Here is a 21,553-nt window from a genome sequence, read left to right as displayed (position 1 = left end):
ACGAAAATACCATTTCAAGTGCCGCAATTGTTAACTAATTTTTCAAAATAGTGTGCCACATAACCTGGCAGTGAGTGTTGATTTGATCGTTTTAGTACAAATCATCTTTATTAAAATGTTAATAGTTAAACTTTAATATCCAATCCGTTTTTGATGATAATTTAAATGACACCATAGGACACATTTTTGTAGAAGATGTCACGAAATGTATCAAAATTGTATTGCTTTGGCACGTCTATTGTAAAGGCATATGAGTTGTTTAACATCATACTGGTTTGCCAGACGAAACTTTGCTGAAAGTTGTATACTTGTTTATCAGCCACTCACACTCACACTAACACTCACACTCACACTCACACTCACACTCACACTAACACTCACACTCACACTCACACTAACACTCAAACAAACACTCAAACTCACACTCACACGCACACTCACACGCACACTCACACTAACACTCACACTAACACTTAAAATAACACTCACACTAACACGCACACTCGAACTGACACTGACACTAACACTCACACTCACACTAAAACTCACACTCACACTTACACCTACACTCACACTTACACTCACACTCAAACTCACACTTAAACTAACACTCACACTCACACACACACACTAACACTCACACTAACACTCACACTAACACTAACACTCACACTCACACTCACACTATTACTGAATCATTGACTGAACACGTCCAAACTTGATCCGGCAGTACTGCGTGGTGTATCAGACAGAGCAGTATCAATAGTGTTACAGTCTGTGGTTGATGTTTTAAACCTGGCCGTTTACATCCAATAGCCGGATATAAAATGATTAAAGAAATCCAATGCCGATAATAAATCAGGTCAAAATCTAGGCACCAACGCTCTGTACAATACATGATTTGCATAGCACCACAGAGTGTAAGTTCATTCATCTCGAACGGTTACGGTGGGCGTGTGCAAGCGACATAATAATAACAAAACAGTGTGAAATTCTCATTAAACTTGATCATGAATACATTATTTTGGCTGAGCGAGGATTTGATCTTCTAAATAGTGTAGGCACAATGTGTGCTGAAGTGTTGATATCCTCAATCACCAGGGAGAAAAAGAACAATTTGGTGCCAGGGATGTGAAGAAGATGCAAGACATCAAACAGAAGTATTCACGTCGAAAGAGTGATACGACTTGTTCGCCATATATATTAGATTATGTTTGCAAAAGCGCCACATAACTATCATCGAACTGATGAAGACAGTATACTGCCTGTGGTTAATGCACTGACTAGCATGTGAAATTGAGCTGTGCCGTTCAACAAAGCCTTGTCTTGATACAAACAAATAATTTCATTCTAATTTACGATGTTTTAGCATCATGTAATGATGTGTTTTTTGCTACTGCTTATAAGTAGTCGAAGTTTATTAATCAACGTACATTCCTTTATCATGTGTTCCCCATGCCATGATCTTTTTCACTTTGTATCATGTTTATCATACCATTTACTATGTTCAAAATAAACTTTATGAAAATATTACTCTGTCTAACATTGAAGTAATATGGAGATACTGCAGACATGTCCAGTTATTGACAATGGACATAACTCAAAACTTACTGGTTACATATTTGCATATACTCTTCAACATTCGAAACAAGATTTATAGTTATTCATCTTGTTGGTCGAGATATTTACATGACAAAGTTATTATTTTTTTCCGAGAACAACGACAATATATTCGATGCGCATGTGAAATAGTAATGTAAAAGTAGATTGCAAGTTAATTTTGCCATCCTAACAATAAGGACAATACATGAACAATACGGTAAGGACAGACAGTAGGAAAGTAATTTGCATCAAATGCACATCGATATTACACGAGCTAGGACTGTCCAATGGTCCCTTACAACATAAACAGCTTGATCTTTGGACCCTTCAAGTATGTTTGTCCCGGGTGACGTGCGCTTCACAAATATTTCTGAGTTTCTTGCAGTCGGGACAAAACCACTACCCTTTCGGCACACACTTTCTACCAACAAAGTGTGCAGTAGGATGTTTTGAAATGAGATGTTTAAAACGATTCAGTGTATTTATATTATATCCCTTCTTATACATTTTAACTCTAAAAAAAAGGTTCATCACCGATTTAGGAGACGGCCAGATAATTCATATAATCAATTTATGGCTTACTCTAGATGGTCGCCAATTTCTTACGATTTGCTGGTTTTTGTTCAGACTGGCCTGAAATTTGAAATTGGTTGGTGTTCGGCAGCACCTACCCCGCCCCCCCCCCCCCCCCCCCCCCCACACACACACTATGGAATCTATCAAGTAAGCGAACGAATTTTCTCTTAAATGTTGTTACATTTTAACAATTTCACTAGAATTGTACTGCCTGCACCGTACATACGATCCATAGAATTTCACTGTCTGCACCGTACATGCCATCCATAGAATGTCCATGTCTGCACCGTACATGCGATCCATAGGTTGTTCCTGCCTGCACCGTAAATGCGATCCATAGAATTTCCCTGTCTGCACCGTACATGCCATCCATAGAATGTCCATGTCTGCACCGTACATGCCATCCATAGAATTTCCCTGTCTGCACCGTACATGCCATCCATAGAATTTCCTTGTCTGCACCGTACATGCCATCCATAGAATTTCCCTGTTTGCACCGTACATGCGATCCATAGAATGTCCCTGTCTGCACCGTACATGCCATCCATAGAATGTCCCTGTCTGCACCGTACATGCCATCCATAGAATTTCCCTGTCTGCACCGTACATACGATCCATAGAATGTCCCTGTCTGCACCGTACATACGATCCATAGAATGTCCCTGTCTGCACCGTACATGCGATCCATAGATTGTTCCTGTCTGCACCATACATTCGATATATAGAATGTTCCTGTCTGCACCGTACATGAAATACACATAATTTCCCTGTATGCACCGTACATGCCATTCATAGAATTTAACTATATGTACTGTATATGCGATATATAGAATTTGCCTGTCTGCATCGTACATATAACATATAGAATGTCCATGTCTGCCCCGTACATGCCATAAATATAATTTCACTGTATGCACCGTACATGCGATATATTGACTGTCCCTGTCTGCATCGTAACTGCCATATATAGACTCTCCCTGTCTGCGCCATATATGCCTTATATAGACTGTCACTGTCTGCATAGTAAAGGCGATACATAGACTGTCCCTGTCCGCATCGTACATGCGATACAAAGAATGTTTCTGTCTGCACCGTAAAGGTCATATACAGAATGTCACTTTCTGCATCGTACATGCGATGCATAGAATTTCCCGGTATGTACAGTACTTGCCAAACATATAAATTTACTGAATACACCGTATATGCCATACATAGAATGTCCTTGTCCGCACCGTACATGCGATGCATAGACGTCCATGCCATGGATTACACTGAGCTTTGCCGAATCATTAAAGAAAATCTGATAGAGTTCTAACAAGCCCATGTTGGTGTCTCTTGTGTATCAATTATATTTAGTTCAGTTATCAGTAATTCTCCTTCGTTTCGTATTCAAAACATTCATATAAATCAGCATTTAATCTTTCAAGACATCTTAGATTGGCTGTTTCTCGATATGATGTTGTAAAATTTCATCAAACTAAACAGGTTATACTTAACAATAATTGGTCAATGAGCTAAGCATACCGTGTTGGTGATTAGGTTAAAAACAATATCTTTAAAGAATACGTTCTTCCAGGGGTAATATTGACAATTTCAGGTTTGTATGCTCTTCATGGTATAGTGTAACGATGTTCCAGCTCTCTTTATGTGTATGGCATTCAATGTACAGAATTTTATTTCGCATAAGTATTACTTTATGCTTGGACAAATATATAACAGCTGATATTCTCTTCCTACTCTTTGTTTTCAGTTTTCATTGTAATATTGTATTTTGTAGTTATTTTCTTCTTTAAAATATTTTGTTATTAAAACAATGCAGCTTGTAATACAAATCACTTGCATTCGCTCAAAAACTAGACACAAAATCATTTACAATTTACTTCAATGTATTAACAGTTCTGCACTTAATGGGCGTCAAATGTCGTAAGGTGAAAAAAATTTGCAACAAGACCGGACCGCGAAGGCACTGGGCACAACGAATCGTACGAAATATTTACATGGAAGACCCATACAATATTTGTCGTGGCAATTTCTAGCAACATACCAGAAATATATTTTTAGTGGCCACAAAGGCTTCGAAACATTGTTGATGGTTGGCGATGGAGACGGGACATACACAAATATGTCAAAGATATGTCGCAGATGTGCAAGTCAGACTTGGGACCACAGTGAATATCACACCACCACGTGATAATATGATTCTATTTTTTTACTTGTTTTCTGGCCATTTTACCCTTTTTCACTTTGTATTTAAATGATGAATATTTTTATATATAAATTTCAAAAATAACTTAATATAGTTCAATCAAAACAATGGCCAACTTTAACTGATTACCATTGCAGCTAAATGAATAGCAACAACTTACTAAAGTGTCTTTCAAATATATACTATGTACCACTGAATTTATGAATGAAACGCTAATTTCTATAAAAAACGACATACATCTAATGTCAAGCATTTTTTTTCTAATTTACACTGCTAACATCTATAAAAGGTATATTACGAAAGAAACTAAGAAAATCAGATGACAAAACAACATGACAGTCAAATATTACTGATGTCAGAGAGAGAAAACGCAACAATAATCCAAACAGAGCAGAAAAGCACTTCACTGGAAATTACCACCTGTATGCACTCAGATGTTTTAAAGTACGTCAATATATTTTCGTCAGTGATAACTGCTTACAAATAGTGTATCTCAATCTCAATTTTTAAATAAAAACAATAGTTTGGCACTTAAATTGACTAAGAAGAACTAAACAAATGAATGGATTATATTGCTAAACATTTAAAGCATATTTGATCGTCCATGATAATCAATATAGCACTTTAAACCAAATGAATTAATCGTTACATGCTTTTATAAGGATATTTTGACTCTGTTCCAGTTTAATTAACAAACTTCATCTGGTTGTGCGGTACCGTCGCGATCAAAGCTTTATCGGATATTAAAGGATTATACTTCGCTTTCGTAAGATATAATTTTATAATTGTAATTATAATTTATTTAGAATAGTTCTAGATTGTCTTTGCTAATCAATAATTGCTAGGATGTCGCCTAACATGCTTTGTTATATTGTTTAATTTCAAAATATGTCTTAACAACTAATATACTTTCTTATACTGGCTGAGACCTAATTTGTGTTTTATATGCGTCAGTAAACAAGCAATGAGTGCCAGATTTAGTACTGATAGAGTAACCTGCTACGATTTTGTTTTATCAAAATGTTTATTAAAACACTTATAGTTTAAAAAGAATCACATTGTTTCATATTGCTGAGTTAAAAACAGTAAAAATGCATTTTCGTGTGCGTCCGGTCTGGGAAGATTCGGTTATAATGAACATCTGAAGAGCCATTACATTATCAAATACTGCTAGTTTTAAACGAATTCGCGTTCATACTTTTGAGTGAGTTTGTAAGCTTAGCATAGTTTTAATGCGACGTTTCCTGATAACGAACGCATTAGGCAAAGGTGAATATTTACAAAGAAATAGAGGACAAGAAGTCAATAGTTTATGATTGAGTTCATTTGTTTGTTTGCTACCTTCTGTCATAGTTTACGGAGCCAAACACAAAAATAGTGTTTTTATTATGTATATCTAATGCATAAACATATTTATATCGCGATTATATATGGCTCTTTTTCTGTTCATAATTCCACGCATTTATCAATAAAAATTTCACTCTTACCCCCATATACGATTTTCCACAATTATTGCAATTGTTTAAGTATACCAAAATGATTGAATATATGTCGAAAAAACTTGTTCTTATGGAGGATACCAAGTTTAATTTGGAAGAATAATGAAAAAACACAGTATTTCTACCTGATGATATAATTATAGTTGATCTTTGTAAATCTTTTAGCTCTCGCCAATCACTTAATAGTTTTGCGATTTCAGCTTTTAAATACACGGTTCGATCTTGTAATCAGTAATTAATATTTTTCTATTAATGCCTGGTTAAGTAAATAGTGAAAGGTATATCACTCAATATTTATGTTTGCTATACATGTGTGTACATTGATTTTGAATAAGAGTGTCACTTTAATTGATAAGAATACATATGTGTTCCTCATTACATGAAATTATTTTTTCTTGCTATGTTATAAATAAACAAAGATAAACTTATATGGTGGATGTATTGAATTGAAACAGGACGGAAATGTAAAATTATCAAATTAAACACTAATCATAATTAGAAGGTTTATATTGAGTACTAATACGTGCATTTTAACAATTAAGATGAAATGACAATGGACAAATATGAATGGTATTTGAAGAAATTATCATTTATATATTACGCATTGCTTAAAGAGGATTACTATATAACTTTATAAGTAATTAACGTATTTGATTATGATACTAAATTATCAATGAATTGGCGATGTATAAATGATTCTTAAATACACTTCAACAAATTAAATTGAACTACCCGTGTCTTTCATGAAATCAAAGATTATAGTAGATACAATACAAATGTTTTGAGTTTGATTCGACAGACCCTATTAATTAATATATTTAAGTGTCAACATTATTGATAACCCAGATTACATTCCTTTCAAAAAGACAAAGACCTGTTAAATATGACTTTCAAACACATGCGTGCGTTAAAATATCATATTATAAACGAACAAAAGAATTATAACTTATCTAAATAGAACACAGTATAAACAATACATATTTGTTAAGTATAGATGTTTATGTGAATTTCCTCCACGTCCCTATTGGCTAATAGGTCAGAGTACTTAATGCAACAACTTTTCAAATATTTGATGCAGTTATTGTTTAAAAATTTCAATATCCCAAACAGTCTGCCTTACCAAATCAAAGATTTAAAGCTGTGTGATCATAGAGTTTCATAATGGAAAACATCATTGTACTAAATCTAGAAAAAAACCCAGAGTAAACAACCATGTTCTTCACATCACTATGGGGCCAGTATCGGTAGTTTCAGGAACACGATTCTGGCTACTGCATAACGCACATGAAAAGTATTATGCTGCCCAATATACATTTTAGTTTTGTAACTTTTCATATATTGAATCATGATATTCATTGACTTCAAAATTGTCTTAATTGTATTTTCACCAAGGTACTTTAAATGTTAGAGGAAAGGTAACGATTGCGCCTTCAAAAATATAGAAAACAGGATAGTCAATGTAAAGAATATTTAATTAAGGTTGAACAATACCTCAAGATTGTATCTTGTTTTCTTGTTATCTGAATAAGAAAAAAATGAAGTTAAGATGAGCTTGTGGCTAAAGGATTCTTATTTAGATATTCGGCTACGGTGCTGGTTTATTCCAAAAAAACTAGTAGGATGTACAGTCAGAAGATTTCCATCTTACCAAAATACTTACTAGAAACGATTGATGGATTTTAGTGCGTTTTGTGTATTGCCTTGGGTGATGTTGACTCAGTACTGTAACGTGAACACGACCAAAGTTTTATGAACTCTGACTCGTAAGATATGAGTTTTCCCTTCAAAACTATTTCAGACCAACAGTGCCTAGATGAACTGTGAAATGTGACTCAAGGTTTCACACCTTATTTGTATTTCTGGGGCAGTAAAAAACAACAACATGCGGTCATTGTGCCCATATTTCATTTTGTTCGGTAAGACACGTATTTATATTGTATCTCCATTTGTTTTTATTGCTTTGGTATTTTACTAGAATGTTGTTGAAATGTGTTACATTTCATTTTAAAACTAACCAATGTTTAGAAACTTGATCATTGCGCCATTATATTGTTTCTTTGTCTAATAAACCACAGTTTCATGTTTCAAACCGTAGAAGTAATATTTAAATTAAAGTACATGTTATATTTTACATAAAATTCCGATGTTAAGGTTGTTACATCTCAATGCCCTATGAAGATGGGACTGAAGTTTGCGCAACCAATATGGAAAAAGAAGATGTTTATTTGTTTTGCATGTCCCTTAAAGAGTAGAAACCAAAGAAAAAAACTAAAACTTCAAAGATTTTGTATTGAGGAAATAATGCACAATGATAATACATGTTTTACAAGTTTTATATCCATAGCCTTTGATTTTAAAAATGATAATTTTAAGTAATAACCAACTAATAGCTTACTAATTTTATGTATATAAGCGCAGAATTATTTTGATTTGCCTCATGATTTATTTCATTTCAAGTGGTGTGACAGTGTCCAAAAAGTGGGCGTCATGATGTCATTATGTTGACCGCGTTGTTTACATGTTTTAAGTCAGTTAAACACCTCAAACTGCCGAATATGTCAGCGAAACAACCTCTGTTACTGTTTTTTAGGACATAATTGACAGCTTCGGCTTTTCACCATTACTTTAATTTAAATCGCCATTCATCTAGTTTAAATTTCCTTGTTTCTACCTTACACATGAACTTGTTTTTTTATAGCAAATACTTATTTATTTCCTTTTAAGCAAGGGACTTCTACACGTCCTCCTGAGAATCACCCCATTCTGGACAAATCCATAAGCGGCGCGATTGATGCCTGCACATACTACTGCCCATGCTATAATCTTTCTACTGTAGTAGAATCTATTTCCGTAATAGACGACAGTAGATTCCTTTTATTTGTTAACAATGCACTGGGATCAGTGGAAACATTCGACCAGACACTTTGTAAAATATATGAAAGAGTTCAATTGGACAGAGGAGTCAAAGACATTGTCAGTGTTTCCTATAAAGGTAAACAAACATTTGAAAAATATACATCCAAAACAGTTATAAGGAAATACAAATGAACATATAACAATGAAAAAAATATATTCATAAAAACTGTAAGTGACATTGGCAGCAATCATTTACGGTACTATCTCAATGCCCTATGAATACCTACGATTTGGTCAAACAGTATTTGTTCATACGTACTTAACCAGTATAAGATACATATACGGCATGCGAGTATACGTAATTCGTGTGTTTTTCTACTTTATTTTAGCTACATTTATTTGCAATGGCAGATTCATCACCTAAGTAGAAGACGATGAGGTTTCTTTTGCTATTACTTGTTGTTTCGTTGGAACTTTGTCAGAGATGCGGATTTATTTATGCCAAGTAAACCGATTCGATAAGCAAATTTGCATCCATTTAACATGTTTCGGTAGATACGAACCAGAAACATGATGACGAAAATATAAAACCGAATTATCATATACGAGTATATATAATTTGATGTCTTTATAATTGACTTTTATTGAGGTGCAAATAACATCAATTATGAATTACTATTGATGTTATTTATGTATTTGTGCTCATACGGACAATTACCAGGTTAAACAAAAAATATCTCAGTTAACTCAAGTTTTGGTTCCTTTCTTGGTGAATACATTTTATCAATGATTTATTCCGTGTAAAATGAACACCATAAAATGAGCGCGTTTTCTCAAATTGTTTTTTTTTTTTCATGGATTAATTTATGTTCCTCTAAATCAAACCTCATTTACTTAGATTATTTCGACGAAACCTATCAAATCGGCCATTTGTTTCAGACTGATGAAGGCGACAATGCAACTTGTGATGGTTCTCGACCACAGAAGTTTTGCGTTTCGTATTTCACCGATCAAAATACTAAAAATGTTTCACCACAGGAAGGATTTGATATGGGTTACCATTTTTTATGCACTGGAAAATGGCCTACTTCAAAGCAGTACCCTATTTACGGTACCATCTCAATGTCCTACGAATACTTACGATTTGGTCAAACAAATATTTTGCATTCGTACCTAACCAGTATAAGATACATAGATGGCATGCGATTATACGTAATTCGTGTTTTCATACTTCATTTTAGTTGCATTGTTTTGCAATCCGATAATTATCATTTACGGGGAAGACGAGGCGGTTTTATTTGTAATATTCGGTTCAAGACAATGACATAAAACTGATTATATGACCACGTGCTTTAAAAGTATCGTTGCAACTACGGCATAGCTGTTTCTATATGAAGCTGTCAATAAAATAGATAACTGAGAGACTATTGTACATGTAAATTGAGTTCAAACTAAAAATTCGTAACCTTAATGAAAATGTAAACTAAAACTAAAGCGTTTTCGTTACAGAGAATAGCAGCACAAACTTTCAAAATTGTTTGGGAAATTCGAAAAGACCAATCATCGGTAGCACACATTCAGTGATCGGTTTCATTGCAGTATGTAAGTATAATTTATTTTACAAAATGTGTAACAGTTGTTGCTTTTCAGAATATCAACTAAAGCAGGGTACGAGACCAATCACATTTCCAAATTAAAAAAACACACCAACAAACGCTGAAGTACAACCAGTTTTTAAATTAATGCACTATCTAAACAAAATCATTTGATTTACAACTTTGAACAATATGAACATGAAGCCCGTTAAATAATTAAGGCGTTCTTTTAAATAAAGATTTCGTATTTTTGCTTCATGTATCTTTCCCGCACCTTATTTATATTTTTCATTTTAAACAGATAAGAATACACTTTATCTTTGGCAAATACTTTGCAGAAGGATAACACTGATGTTCATCCAAGATGAGGTATGTACCTCCATGTACATTAAACACAGTGATGATGATGATGATGATGATGATGATGATGATGATGATGATGATAATGGTGATGATGATGATGATGATGATGATGATGATGATGATGATGATGATGATGATGATGATGATGATGATGATGATGATGATGATGACTACGACGACGACGACGACGACCGCGACGACGACGACGACGATGATGATAATGATGATGATGATGATGATGATGATGATGATGATAATGCTGCTGCTGCTTCTGCTGCTGCTGGTGGTTATGATGATTATGATGCTGCTGCTGTTGCTGCTGCTGCTGCTGTTGATGATGATGGTGATGATGATGATGATGATGATGATGATGATGATGATGATGATGATGATGAGACGCTATTTAAGAAATATTTATTTTTATCACCAAAATGTGTTTTACACTTATAGCCAATGATGAGCGATGGCAGGTTAAAGGACAGAAGGTAAGACAATTCGAAAATCAATGAAGTTTATTGTGTACAGTATAAATTCTAAAATTATCTTGATTGGGCGTAACCGTTCTGTAATTACCTATTGGATAAATAATAATGCTTCACGTATACCACTGCTACCTTTTTAAAGTTGTCTTAGATATCATTAAACTTAACAGTATCGTCACCGGCAACACTGTTGGTTGAAATTATAAACCTACGCTTAAGCGCTCGAGTAGTATCTCATTTATTCATAGTATAAAGTTCGTAATAAGCTGTGTTCATGCAAAACAAAGCCAGAATACACTAACATGACACACTATAGCAGTTTCAAGTCACCGCATTGCATAATAAATCTGAACTCGTTTTTAATATACTCGTCACAATTATTCCGTATTATATAACAGTTTTTCAGTCAGCATAACAGAACGTAATGTCACACAACGTAACGCAATTGTACGTAAAGGAACACTTATCTGAAATAACCCTATCAAAATAAACAAGACACAAACATTATATACACAATTACATTTTAAAAAATGCAATTATTATAACAAAAAGAGGTTCACTAAGTATTTTCATGACATTGAAAAAATACGTTAAGTTACAAAAATGCTATGAAGTTGGCAAGCCATAACAACTTGCCCTTACCTTCATTATATAATGTCAATTAACTTTATTGATACAGTACATAAATGTAACAAAATATAACTTACTAAATATTGGTACGTTTACCGACTTATTAAAAAAAGAAAAAAAAAAGAATTCGTTCATGTCTTTTCACTCGCACCCCACTTCATGGCCAAGCTTACTTTTGCCAGGTACCTTCGCAGCTGTCAGTCAATCAAAACCCAAAACCCATGCTAAATATATTTCGTATACGTATCTTGCATATCCAGGCCAAATTATCAAAACATCGGGTCTTGTAAATTTATGCTATAATTCTTAAAATGAATCAAACTTGCTTGCGACCTACAAATAATGAACTTAATAAGCAAAGTAATAGCTGCGGCACATCGTCCCTCAATGAATTTTCATTTTGGAGTTCATTCAATTATTTTGTTTATGTACATTTCTAGAAGATATAATTTCGTAACCGGTTCCGGATCCATTCACACGTACCTCACACGAGTGAACCAAGCCGTCTCGTCCTTTACTTATATCTTGAACCAGTCCGATTGGCAAACGCCCATGTAGTAATGGCTTATCGCACACAAGAACTAGATCATTCTCCTTAATATTTCGTTGAACTTCTTCCTGATTTTGCCTCTCTGGTATGTAAGGTACATACTCGTTACCAAACGTCGCCAGAATACGTCTGCAAGATACAGACCTTGATGCCAACAATACTTAAAATAATTATCATTCTTTGCAATAGACAAGTGGTATACACGTATTTGGAAGCAATAGTAACAGTTCGCTTGGTGACAGAGCTTCCAGATCTCTACTACCATCACGTATTTAGTTAAACTTTTTAATCGGTCTGTTATTTACAAACTTTTCTGCCTCTGTCATGAACGAATCGAGTACTTCGTCATTCAAAAGCTACTATTTGACTTTAAGGCTTTCTTTCTTGACTGAACCAGTCTTAATTACACACCACCCATGTGACTTGCATAATGGAGATATGAAATGCCATTCTATGTCTTTTTGCATCAATTTATTCATGAGACGACTCCGGTTCCATTCGGCAATTGATCCGCTTAATTCCCTTTCTCTTGAAGTAAGGTTCGTTCCAGTTTTGCTGAAAATCTTCTCTTGTGTTCCTCTGCTACACAGTTTACACATTTCGGTACCGTAAGTACTTTCCTGTGCCTTCATCAGTATCAACATCGTATTTATTGTCACTGTAGCTACAAACCCTAACGAATTGTAAGTAGCTCCATACACATACAACTTCTCTTCGTGTTGGTCCCCTTTGTTTCAGATGTACGTCAAAAGAGTATCATCTCGGATTTCCACTGCAGACATCAGTTTTGAGAGTTTTGCTCGCTCTTCCGGTGGGATTGAATCAACACAATCTTGGCAGTTCGACATCCACTTTGTTTGAATGAAGCTACCCCTACCGAGCATTTCTCTGAGATCCTTACACATCAATACTGATTTTTCCTTGTGGTCAGTTTTCTTTAAAATATTATCTACATAGATGTTCCTCTCCAGTGTTCCGGTGCATACACTTCTGCATTGACAGTCGCCGTTCTCCTTAATGCATATGATGCGCAGCTCGGCGGGGAAGTCCCGCCAAACAAATGTATTTGCATCTGATGGATTTGAGGCTGTCGACTTTAGGCCACCACAGAAATGTTAGCGCCTGGCAGTCTTCATCCATACACTCATACTTGGTGAAGCATAGCTTTAATATATGACACTTATGCAATCCTTTCCTCTCTGAAACGCGTTATTACTCCGACTACACTATTTACTTAACTGGGTCCTTGAAGCATCCGACTATTTAGTGAAATACCTTAGAATAATGCATCGCCGTCAAATGTTACTCTTACCATTCCAGGTGTCCGTGATCTACCAACTGGGTACCGAATTCTGTCACTTTCATGCCTTGTCTCATTTTTGGTATAATGGTTTTGCATGTCCTTTCAATATACAGACTTCCATAGTAACACTTTATATTTTATGTTATTTATCATTACATTGCAATTTCGTTTGAGGGCCTGCTAGACGTGGAAGTGCCATGTGTTTGTTATGTGAAAGACATTTGTCAACGCGCCAAGGTAGTTCCATTTTGTAATGTCCATCCCCTGCAGTTGTTGTCTTTTTCATTATACCTTACGCTCGTCGGTCGTCTAGGAACATCCCCTGAAAGTCTGTTGACCAGAGTTTGTGCATTTGCTGTAATGCATCATCGGCTTGTTGATAATTCAAATTGACATTCAATGGACACCTTACCTGTTGTTCGAATGTTAGTACAACTTAAAAGCGTTGTTTTAGCATTTGGTTCGACGTGCTTCCTTCTTCTTTCTTCTTCCACCCAGAAGGTTTCCGGTTTGTCACTGCCAATTTATCCTTCCACTTCATTTATGAATTTATAAGGCCATCCAATGCTTGGTAAGGGAGACTACTTAGCCAAGTTCGATCAACTCGGAAATCCTGAGAAACGGGAAAACGTTCTACCGACTCTAGGAAAGGTAAAATGCCTCTGTCCGTCAATATATTTTATCACTGCATATCATCCTTTGCATTTTTTTCTTCGCTTGACCTTCATTAACTTTCGACCTAGAATACAATTCTCTCAAAACTAACGTTTAGCCTTGTCTAATCAAGTAGAGAACCTCTACAATGTGTGACGCCAGACCCCTCATCAGACAATGCATAGGTATACACTGTATTATATTCCCGATGAACGGCAACCGAAACTATTCGTAGACATGAATTTGTGCTGTAACTGATGTTCAAATACCCGTCGTTATACTCCGGTAGCATCGATGCAGCATGACATGATGTTTTATTCTGCGTTTCCGGGACGTCAAATCCGCTCTGATTCCTTTAAAATTTCGCAATGTGCGTCAACTTTGAGCAATTGTCGCATCCCATTCCCAACCATTACAGAAGACAAACGACAAAATACACATTGCTGGCACATTGTCGCTATAAATTATCGTAGTAGCTTAAGTAATAACTCTCACAATTTGGACCATTCACACAAGCTCTTTCTGTGCTTGTTTTGACCCCCTCACCGGCGAGATTTTGCTCATGCATAGTATTTGTGACAATAGCCAACTTTACAACAAACTTCATTAAAATATTAAAGTTTGGTGATTGACCTTCGTCAATAATTGACCATTTTGTTTCTCAAATTTTAAGCGATATTACCATCTATCATTTACCCTAAATGAAAACGTGTAATCTCATATTTTTCCATTTCACGTGATAATCTGATTGAACATCATATGCCATTAACGGATGACCTCACCTATTTAATGGTAATAGATTGATGTGACCTAAATTCAGTTACTCTACTTTTAATGTGTGTTAAAAAGTTCTCATGAATTTGCAATTGTTTTCCGGATTATCACTAAAAGTTACAACGTTAGGTTTCTGTGTATAGAACTATCCCGGATGGTATTTCCCATCGCTTATAACAGCTGAACAAGGCCTCCATCTCCGCCGTCTCCTCGGTGTGCTTGCCTTTCACGCATAGCCAGTTTGTCAGCACCGCAGGTTTGCTGCTCTATAACGTCACCAAATAATATCCCCTTCATGTTAGTTCAGTAGCAGGGAACGCTGCTAAGGAGTGGTACTTTTTTTAGCGGTCTGATCGTGTTGCTCCGTGATTTTTGGCTGTCAAACTTCGCAAATCATCTTCATCACATAAAAAACCCTCAAAATTTTAACGTTCCATCTCATTGTTTAGTTCTTATAATTCTGTTTAATTCCTTTTGTTTTAGCTCAATACTTTCTATTCCATTTAATTGTGTCAGTTCAGATTATTCACCCAGTATATAAATATCCATTTCACTTATTGACGATACTGATGAGTCACTCTCATGTTCTTTTTTAAAGCTCCGGCACCAGTCTAAAATTATGATGTTCTTTTCCACAAATTCCATTTGTGACCTTAATTTTCATACGTCTGTCCTGTTTATCTGTTCTCGTATTCCTTTCTGTATGTCAAATAGCGAGGTGTAACCTGACTCGCTCTCAATTAACATAAGCAGCTCTGCAATTTTGTACTGCTCGGCTAACATAGCCGAATATCTAGCTAGATCACGATAAAACTATTCAACATCAATCGCCGCTCTCTAACTGCCGTATTAAGAGACGCATACGTCAAGTATCGAACATCGTGATCCAAACAAACACTTTATGAACATTGTACAATGCGAACTTAAACGTTCAACGTTCCATAACTTTCGCAGTTTAAGGTCAATAAAATCACTTAACCGCGGATTCTTTTTTCCATATTATAATCCGCAACTCGTCTTGAATATACTCGCATTTATTTATTCCATACAATTAAACTGTCAATCTGTCAGCATAAGAGAACGTTATGAAACACATTGTAATGCAATTGTACGTAAAGGAACGATACGGGTAAATAAACGAAACAATAAAAGAGAAAATACTGGTTGTCGAATCAAAATCAAAAAAATCATTTAAATACAAATACTGAAGGCCTATTTTAAGCCTTTTATAAGTGACCCCGATCCCCTCAATTGCAAGTATAGTACACAATTATGTGTACTGATTTTTATAAAGAACTGAAAGGCGTGATACTTTCTACATGATTGAGTGCGTTGGCCTTGTAGTTTCTACCCTGCTCCACATCAAAAATTCCAATCGTTTGCATGAGTATTTATTAAAATCACTTTACCAAGCCCTTGCAATGAGGAAATCTGAAAAAAAATAACCTGGTCCTCAAAAATGAATGGATCAAACTCAAGTTTTAAAGTTGAAAGAACGCGTTAATAGATTTCGATATTGGTAAAAATACGAAAGAAAGAACAAAGCAATTATTGGGTGTCGAATCAAAATGAAAACAATCGTTTTAAAAATACAATTTCTTATAGCCCTAGTTTAAGACTTCTATAAGTCAACCCCCAATCCAAGTATAGTAAACAACGTTTGTGTACTGATCTTAATCTGTATTGCCTTTAGCTGTCTATTGGATATCCGATATGAGTGTCCCGCTATACAGGTTTATGGTTTATTATATAAATGGAAAAATCATCTTGTCTAAAAATGTGATTTTTTATTGTTTATTTTTTATTTTGTAAATAATTAAAATGGTATTAATTCAATGCCTAAGAATAAGAATTAGAGAAATGTTGTATATATCATGGCCCATCAATTTAATTACCCTTCATTTAAACTGAACTCGAATATATATATTCTGTAAAAATGCAACACTCTTATTTGTTTAGTATTAATATCCAATCGGTTAAATTAATAAACACAATAGCTATGCATATGGTTACATGTATAAGTGAGACAATGAGATAATCAAATCTAAAAGTGTCAACCTTTAATGGCTCTGAGCCAATAAACGAATACACAGGAAATTGGCCCCAATTCCTATTGTGACACCAGTGCAAAAAACAGGAGGTACAAAGCAGGTGATATTCATGCCAAACAGTTATAAAACTAGGTCCTTAAGTTAATATAGATCATTAATGCAGGAATATATGATTTATATTGTTACAGCCCAATTTTGTAGTTATCCCTTTAAAATTAACGTGTAATGTTAAAACTTAAATAACATATATCCTTATTTGATCCCCAGTAGAGGATTCTTTTTTGGCCCGCCTGGCGTTCGTTTCTTATGTGAGCCACACCATTTAAGAATTGCAATCCAATATATAACAGTGTAACAGTTAGGATGTAGTGGCTACATTGGACTATTCAAGAATCCAATTACACCTTTGCTTTTCATGAAATTTACAACTATTTCTACTCTTTTGAAGCAAACATTTATTTCAGGTTTTTTTTTAAATATGGCGCCATTCAAAAAGTCGCAAAATATTGTTAACGCTGATGGTTATTCTCTACAACAAATTTATTATTTGTTATATGTTATCTGAATTCTATAATGACAATTTATTTTGCAATGATCATACATAATCTTTACTGTTGTAAGAATTAACTAATCTCATAATGTTATTTAACTAACATCTCATTTAATTGTCCTTGCGATAAGTAAATATGACCAAAGGTTTAACATATCGATCCCGTTGTTAAATGTTTCTTAAGTACAATATATGAAATATATCAACAAACACACACGTGCAAAATACCAGAACTGAACGTCAACGTTGCCTGATTCAAATATCTCAACCCTTTTAATTATATTTAGATATAACCTGTCTGTTTCTATATTGTATTGTTTACTTGAATTTTAGGGAACCGTCGTACGAATCCAACCAATGGACCGAGAGAACAGGTACAATACTACAAGTGGCATCCATTTCTTATTACTTCATACTTGCCTACTTTACAAAGACAACTAAACAATATAAAATTAAGGTTAACTTAAGTAGACAGACAGGATCAATGTACAGTTATACACATATGCAACTGTTTTTATCTCACTATTTAGACTATGGATATACTGAAACTGATCAAACTATGGCAAAATCAATGGATGTTTCACTTGGTTTAAAAGCTGACCAACAATGTTATTATTTTCTATACGACAAATCATATTTGTAAACAAATAATCTTTAACAATCACAATAAAATACTTGCTAAAGACTTGTAAAGACATGCTTGAATAAATATTATTAACGTTCTGACAACTCCCGGAAAACTGAAAACAATACAATCATTAACAATAGAAGAATAGAAGTATGAGAAAGAAAGGAAAATCTTTTCATTTTCATTCTACCCTGCGCCCATTCCGTTTTTAAACTTATGTTGATCAAAATATGAAATTTGTTTTGTGTTTGGCAATTAAGGTAAAGCGTATATTAATATTATTATTCTTTAGCTATTCAATTTAAACAACACTTGTTCTATTAGCTCTACAGTTTTTACGAATTAGCTTTTCTCATGTTTATAGGAAACAAATCAAAGCTCTTTCAAAAGATTCAAAAAGGGTGGAGTCCGCCGGATTTTACGACTTGGAATGAAGTTATGAACATATTTTCTGATGAACCGGACACACAGAGACGTATTTGTGAAGTTGTAAGCAGGAACATTGAAAAAAGCTTGGTAGAAAGCTCACATCAAAGGTTTATGCCGCATATGAAGAAAATGACACCGACAAAAATATCGTCTTTGTAGTCGTTGCAAACAAAAACGTCAATAGACCTGAAACTCAAGGTTTTCCTTTAAAAATCCACCATAAGGCCATGCTAGTTTCAGAAGACAGAATGATTTCAAGACAAGAGAATAATCGAAAACTTAGCTTGTCTCCAAAGATATTGCGAGACATGGGAAAACTGTGAAAAACAACAAAATAAAACTCTCTTTCAATATCCAAACCTTTCAAAGAGTTCATACAGTTGTCTTAGAGGCAGGAATTATGCTGATCCAGAAAACATGCAGTTTGAGGAAAAAGACTGCATAGTTCTGTCAGTTTTCTTGAAAGGGTGGATCCCGTTTGGATTTGAAAAGTTCGATGATAAAGTGGGAAACTATTCAGTTGATGTGAGGGAGTTTCAAGGAATAGATATGCAAGGAGATAAAATTGACATGCTGTCACAGAAAAAGGAAACAACGATTTTTGAACAAGACATTATCACGTGCACAATGCAAGGGTGTCTCAAACGAGATGATGCACTCACATGTGCTCATGGTGTTCTGAGTGAAAGTAATTTGCGTGAACTGAAAGAAGATTGCTACAGTAAAGAAATGAAAGAATTTAAAAACGTCGGTGACCTTTTCGAAGCATCTGATCCTCCTTCGTGTAAGTTCGGAACCATCAAAGATGTTTATTACGGTAATAAAGACGATGTTTTTGTTGACATTGCTGTCATCGAACCCAACGTTCCAATGATTAACTTAACAGACGAAATAAGGAAGTATGCATCTGGTAACTATTAAAACTTTACTGCTCATGTGTTTTGTTGAATATGCAGGACTTCGCATACCTTTTTTTAAAAAACAACAACATTTCTTATTATACATGTTAATACACTTCAAAGCTCATTTTAATCTATTCTAAAAAAGGCATTGATAGAATACATATTAAGCAATGTAACGTAATTTTTATCAAAACTCATAGCGCAACAAAAAGTCGTCATAAACTCCGTTTAATATTTTTAAACAGTCAGCTGTTCACAAACAATTTAAGTAGGTTGGGAATCCCGTGATGCCCTCGGCAGTGGCGCTTCTTTTCGCTATTGCACGCTGGTGGTTATGCTGTCATTTTTATTTGACTGATAAATTTCCATGAACCACAAGACACATTTTGCCATTTGTAATCGTTAAACATGAGATTGCTAAGTGAATTTCTTCAACAGTTTAATGAGATTTCTCCGAAACTAAATACACATTGCACGTGTTGTAGTGACTAAAGTATACTATGCTGGTTTCATAAAACGTACGTGCCCTTGCAGTTAAACTTGAGTTGAACACTTGATATTTTGGACGTTCTTCCTGAATTAAAGCGAGTTGATAACCAACAAACCGTTAAATAGCTTATACTACATGAGTATTTAATTCATACTTGTTTCAACGACTTTTAAAAACATTACTTTGAAGAATTAAAGCTCTGAATTTTTATTGTGTTCATCCTTTACAGATAACGAGAGCCATTATAAGCAGAGTATATTCATAGTATATATATAATATATATATATATAATTGTCCACCCAACCTAGTTTTATTTTTGCAGATTTTGAAATACAACCGATTTGCAAGCTCAGCTACCAAGAAAATTGTGATGACATACGAGTACGTGGCAAGACAATTGTTATAAAATATGGCTGTGCATCGGGACTTACATTTGGGGTATTCAGTCACCCTATCGACCTTCCAGACTGCAACAAACTTGATGTTTTAGAAATTGACGGAGAATCAAGAGAGTTTTCGCATCCAGGTGACTCCGGAGCATTTTTGCTGAAAGTTGATCCCAAAATAATCAGCAATACGGTACTTGAAGAATTCCGAGTTAAAAGGGACAAATTGATTGATTTGAACAACCAAGACGGAAACGGTGTTCGATTTCAAAAGAACGAACATTTCCAAATCATCGGAATCGTGCATGGATGTGCAAAAGATGATCCATACAAAACATATTGTACTAGAATTACCCCAAGCATATCAGCGTTGAGAAAGCCGTATTACTTTTGTTCGTAGGAAAGCTCACCCGACGTTAAAATGCGCTTGAGGAAAGTATGAGTTAGAAATGGAGACAGCATACTAGCTATTAAGGGACGTTTAAAATGTTATTTGATGATAATTTCAGTTTTATTCTTATTGAGGTATTTAATGGACTTCAAATAAAATAGACCGCTATTTATTACAACATCATTTCATTTTAAGATTATTTACTAGGTAATAGTTATGCATTAATAAAGAAAACTAGAAAAGCTAATCTTTGTAACGGTTTGTTTTAATCTAGACCCGCGTTTGGTTAAATTATTATGTGTATTTTTATCATATATTTAAATAATTTGTGTACTTTTATTATTATTTCTATCTTTGACGGCATGTGACTTGTGTTGGTAAATATTTGGTTTTCAAATAATTGCAGTCACAATGACTTATACAAATATAGGGTTAAATATAGCATCCTTTCTTAACTAACATTTCAGTGCTTTGATTTTTTATCACGATATTGCTAATTCATGTTATCTTTAAAACCTTCTTTTGCGAACACGTTTTTGGCTGACTCGGAGTGATTTGGCATGTGACTTCAATTTCTTCAAATATTTTACATTTTCAAATAATTTGGAAGGAAAGATTAGCGAATACATGTCGCTT

General features: G+C 34.6%; 1 protein-coding gene across 2 annotated transcripts; it reads left to right on the top strand.

Annotated features, from left to right (window-relative positions):
• Positions 1-5,097: 5,097 nt before the first annotated feature.
• On the top strand, positions 5,098-21,337 carry LOC128224725 (uncharacterized). Of its 2 annotated transcripts, none has more exons than XM_052934706.1 (7): positions 5,098-5,150; positions 10,249-10,341; positions 10,673-10,703; positions 11,148-11,182; positions 18,025-18,065; positions 18,684-19,658; positions 20,463-21,337. In XM_052934706.1, exons 6-7 carry the CDS (start codon positions 19,166-19,168, stop codon positions 20,924-20,926), a joined length of 957 nt encoding a protein of 318 aa, XP_052790666.1. In that variant the 5' UTR covers positions 5,098-5,150; positions 10,249-10,341; positions 10,673-10,703; positions 11,148-11,182; positions 18,025-18,065; positions 18,684-19,165; the 3' UTR covers positions 20,927-21,337. The 2 variants fall into 2 exon arrangements, with proteins under 2 accessions (XP_052790666.1, XP_052790665.1); XM_052934705.1 differs by having other exon boundaries at positions 10,636-10,703.
• Positions 21,338-21,553: the final 216 nt, after the last annotated feature.

Source organism: Mya arenaria, chromosome 17 (assembly GCF_026914265.1).
Source record: "Mya arenaria isolate MELC-2E11 chromosome 17, ASM2691426v1".
In the NCBI taxonomy this organism is placed as follows: Eukaryota; Metazoa; Mollusca; class Bivalvia; order Myida; family Myidae; genus Mya; species Mya arenaria.
This window is presented reverse-complemented; position numbering and strand designations above follow the sequence as displayed.

Coding starts and splice junctions, on each gene's coding strand:
- LOC128224725 (XM_052934706.1), top strand. CDS start 19,166: ATGCAGTTTGAGGAAAAAGACTGCATAGTTCTGTCAGTTTTCTTGAAA. Junction 19,659..20,462: donor AATAAGGAAGTATGCATCTG/GTAACTATTAAA, acceptor TTATTTTTGCAG/ATTTTGAAATACAACCGATT.